General features: G+C 41.6%; 1 protein-coding gene across 1 annotated transcript; it reads right to left on the bottom strand.

Annotated features, from left to right (window-relative positions):
• Positions 1-1,074: 1,074 nt before the first annotated feature.
• Positions 1,075-3,869, bottom strand: LOC109221978. Its single transcript, XM_019386398.1, has 3 exons — positions 3,631-3,869; positions 1,892-2,486; positions 1,075-1,821 (listed from the first exon to the last, which is right to left on the bottom strand). Exons 1-3 carry the CDS (start codon positions 3,867-3,869, stop codon positions 1,075-1,077), a joined length of 1,581 nt encoding a protein of 526 aa, XP_019241943.1.
• Positions 3,870-4,306: the final 437 nt, after the last annotated feature.

Here is a 4,306-nt window from a genome sequence, read left to right as displayed (position 1 = left end):
CCTGTCTTGCCCATATAGCAGTGTCAACAAATCTTGGAGCTCCGCAATCTCCCAATCTTGCATGTTCCTTCTAAATGAGAGGTCACATACTACCCCCCCCCCCCCCCCCCCTTTATGCTCCTTACGAATCTGTTGGACCATCAATTCCTTCTGGTTTGAAATTCTGAAGACGTGGGGAAGGAGACCCTCAGAGTATCCTCTCTACACCCCCTATGATTCCAAAAGCTGATTCTCCTTCCATCTCCCACCCTGTAAGTGATGTTGCCACTGGAAGGCTTCCCAATCCTTCATGATGCTCCTCCACATGCCACACACGAAAGGTGCTGTGATTGCCTTGGTCCTCCAACCCCCTCCCATGGAATCATACTTTTCTACTATGACCTCCCTCCATAGAGCATGCTCTTCTACCCCGAATCTCCACAGTCACTTCCCCAACAAAGCTCTGTTGAATACCCTAAGATCTTTTACTCCAAGTCCACCCCACTTCTTTGAGGAAGTGACTGTCTACCAATTCACTTGATGAAACTTTCTAGTTCCATCCGCTGCATCCCATAGAAAATTCCTTTGAAGCCGCTCCAGTTTTTCTGTGATGCTCACAGGAGCTTGCAACAGGGACAAGTAATAGGTGGGCATACTCGATAAAATGCTTTTAATAAGCACTTCCTTACCGCCTTTTGACAAGTACCGTTTCTGCCAGCCTGCTAATCTTTTTTCAACCCTTTCGATCACTGGATTGCAAACTGTAGTATCCTTATGCGAAGCACCCAATGGGAGACCCAGGTAAGTAGTGGGAAGGGAGCCCACCTTACATATGAGAACATAAGCAAAGCATCAATGTTAGCAACCTCATCCACCGGGAAAATCTCACACTTGCCGAGGTTGATTTTGAGTCCTGATACTATCTGAAACCACTGCAAGACCTGCTTCAGGTAGGTCAACTGAGCCATATCGGCATGACAGAAAACCAGGGTGTCATCCGCAAAGAGAAAATGAGAGACTCTTCGGGCACTGAGCACCCTGATCGGAGCTGAGAATCCTCTCAAGAAGCTACCGCCCGGCGCACGATCCATCATTTTACTCAGAGCATCCATCACTAGAATGAATAGCATGGGGATAGGGGGTCACCTTGCCTGAGACCCCTGGAGCAGCCAAAGAAACCACACAGGATACCATTAACCAGCCCAGAGAATCTGACTGAGGAAATGCAAAACTTGATCCATCCCTCCATCTTGCCCCAAACCGCATCTGCTTCATAATGAAATCCAGGAACTCCCAATTGACATGCTCGAAAGCCTTCTCAAGGTCCAACTTGCATAGTAAGCAGGGTTCTCTATTTTTCCTTCTAGAGTCTACAAGTTCATTTGCCACCAAAGCATCATTCAGGATCTGCCTACCTTCCACAAATGCATTCTGGGAGGACGAAACAGACACGTCAAGAACCTTCTTGAGTCTGTTGGAAAGCACTTTAGAAATAATCTTGTAAATGCTCCCCACGAGACTAATAGGCCTGTAGTCTCTGATACAAAATGCACCTTCTTTCTTAGGCACAATAGTAATAAAAGAAGCACTTATACTTCTCTCGAAAACACCATTCACATGGAAGTATTCAATGGCTTCCATCAACTCCCCCTTGATGGTGTCCCTACAGAGCTGGAAGAAGGCCAAGGAGAAACCATCAGGCCCGGGGGCCTTATCACCAGCACAACTCGACACAGCCTCGTGCACCTCCTCCTCCTCGAAAGCCCTTTCTAGCCACTCATTGTCTCCCTCCCCTATGTGGTTGAACTCTATTCCCCCCAAAGTCGACCTCCAACTAACTTCCTCTTTGTATAAGTTCTCATAAAACCCCACTATCGCCCCTTTTACCTCATCCTCTCCCTCAACTCCTCACCCCATCCACAACTAAGGACTCTATGAAGTTTCTCCTTCGATTTGCAACCGCCACCCTGTGGAATTCGAATCCCCAGGGCGCCTTCGATTTTTGCCGCCAACTAGTCTCCTGAGCTATTGCTAACTCGACTATTTCCCTATTAACATCCCCCAATCTCGCTTTCTCATATTCATCTAACTCCCTCGCCCCTTCCCCTCTCTCTAATTCTCCCAATTCATGCATAAGCTCCATCATTTTAACCTCTACCCTCCCAAAAACCTCCTTATTCCACCTAATAATATCTCCTTTGAGCAATTTAAGTTTCTTCGAAAGACGAAATGAAGGCGTCCCTAATACCCCGTAGCTTGTCCACCATTCTTTCACCTTGTCACCAAATCCTGGCACTTTCAACCACATATTCTCGAATCGGAAAGGAGCACGCACCCCCGTCCCTCTGAATCCATCTAGCAAGATAGGCAAATGATCTGAAATCAGCCTAGGTAAAGGAATCTGCAGCACATTCAGCACCAGCTCATCCCAGGAGAAAGATATCAGAAATATATCAAGTCTAGACCTTGAGTTGGAATCCTCCGCCCTGGCCCAAGTAACATTTCCTCTGACAGAGGAAGATCAAATGAGAAAGTGATCATTGATGAAGTCAGAAAACTCCTCCATGGCCCTCGAAATCAGAGTACACCGTAATCTTTGCTCCGGGAACCTAATAGTGTTAAAGTCTCCCCCTAGAACCCATGGAATATCCCATTCCCCCATCACATTGGCCAGTTCCTCCTAGAAAAACAGCTTGGACCCTTCTCCTACCGGTCCGTACACTCCCCCAAATCCCGACTCCACCCCACTCACTCTATCTTTGACAAGTGCTACTAAAGAAAAAACTCCCTTCTTAATCTCCTTTACCTCCAAGTTTCTATCATCCCACATTAGAATAATGCCCCCGGCACTTCCCACTGCTGGAACCCAGTCATATTTTACCCAACTACCTCCCCAAACACTCCTCGCAATCTCATCCGACAAACTTCCATTTTTTTCTCATGAAAACAAACTAGGTTAGCACCCCACTCTCTAACCCTTAGGGTACGTGCTTTGCGCATGTATCCTATTTCAATGAGTGTATAATTTTAAAAAATAACGTGACTATTATTAAATAATATATTTGTGATATTGAACAAAAATTGAAAAATATTAGCCCTTAATAATGAATGCTGCTCCAATTTAGCTTGTTCACTAAATAAAGAAATCTAGTCCAATAAAAGTTTATTATCAGAACTTTAGGACTATATTATGAAAACTCTCATTAATTTTGTTACCTAATACTGAAAATAAGTAACAAATTAATACTATAATATACCTAATTTTTCTCAATTTTTAATTTGTGTCACCACTAGTGCTCTTCTTATGGAAATAAATTTGTGTAACTTAAAGAGTTTGATCAGCTTAAAAAATAACTTTACTAACATGAGATTTTGAAAAAGAATTAAATTGGATTCTTTTGCTAATTAATTAATTCAAAGAGTTGATTATTTATTCTTAACATTACAAAAAATAATTTATTTATCTTTTTGCATTGGGGATTTTTACTTTTATAATAATAATAGAGAAAATATAAATAATTTTTGGACTTCTTCCGTATGCAAAAAATACTTTCTTTTCATTATTTTTATGTAATATTTAAAAACTATATTTAATAATTAAAAAATTTATTAAGCATAAACCACTTACTATCCCCTAAAATTCTAAGTTACCTATTACTACGAGCCCTCTGCCCCACGCACCTAACCAGCTCGCGTGATTTACCAGTTCCACCGACTAGACCAAAAGAGTGATCCAGTCGATACAGAGGTGCGCTTGAAGGGGGGGTGTTGTCCCTATTGGGATGGGCCCTATCCCATAAGGCCCCACCGTCAGGGCATAAGCGCCCTCTTGCTACCCATATGTGAGGCGTCCTCTTAGCCTTCCCTGACCAGGACCATACCTGTAGCATTCGTGATCAGCCTCCTTAGGACAATGAATGCCTAAACATATTTCAAAAGGAAATTGCCGTAAGAAAATACAAGGAAAAGAAAACATACTCCTAGTTCTCCCCGATAATATTTATTTTGAAATCCAAAATATTAAACTTTCTATTAATTTTAAAAGGAAAGATTTCATAACCAAAATTTTAGTTATGAGTCCTACATGCTTCAAATAAGGAAAGATTTAATAAATAATATTTTATTTGATTTGAAAGTTCTACATATTAGAAAAATATTTAAATTACTATTTTATCCAGCGTGAACTCTATTTTTAAAGTATAAAAAAAGCGAATGAATGCGACGGGCCATCGTGCTTTTAATATAGTAATAGATAATGAACAAATAAAAACATGTCATTTTGCGTTGTAACCAACCCTAAAAGTCAAACAATATGTCATGTTTTTAT

The sequence above is a fragment of the Nicotiana attenuata genome, unplaced genomic scaffold (assembly GCF_001879085.1).
Source record: "Nicotiana attenuata strain UT unplaced genomic scaffold, NIATTr2, whole genome shotgun sequence".
Classification (NCBI taxonomy): Eukaryota; Viridiplantae; Streptophyta; class Magnoliopsida; order Solanales; family Solanaceae; genus Nicotiana; species Nicotiana attenuata.
This window is presented reverse-complemented; position numbering and strand designations above follow the sequence as displayed.

Excerpts from the sequence above, each read along its gene's own strand:
- LOC109221978 (XM_019386398.1), bottom strand. The coding sequence starts at position 3,869 with ATGCTACAGGTATGGTCCTGGTCAGGGAAGGCTAAGAGGACGCCTCAC. Across the intron at positions 2,487-3,630 it reads CAGAGGGCTCGTAGTAATAG|AGGAAATGTTACTTGGGCCA; the intron begins GTAACTTAGAAT and ends TTCCTCTGTCAG. Across the intron at positions 1,822-1,891 it reads AGTCCTTAGTTGTGGATGGG|GAAGTTAGTTGGAGGTCGAC; the intron begins GTGAGGAGTTGA and ends TTATACAAAGAG.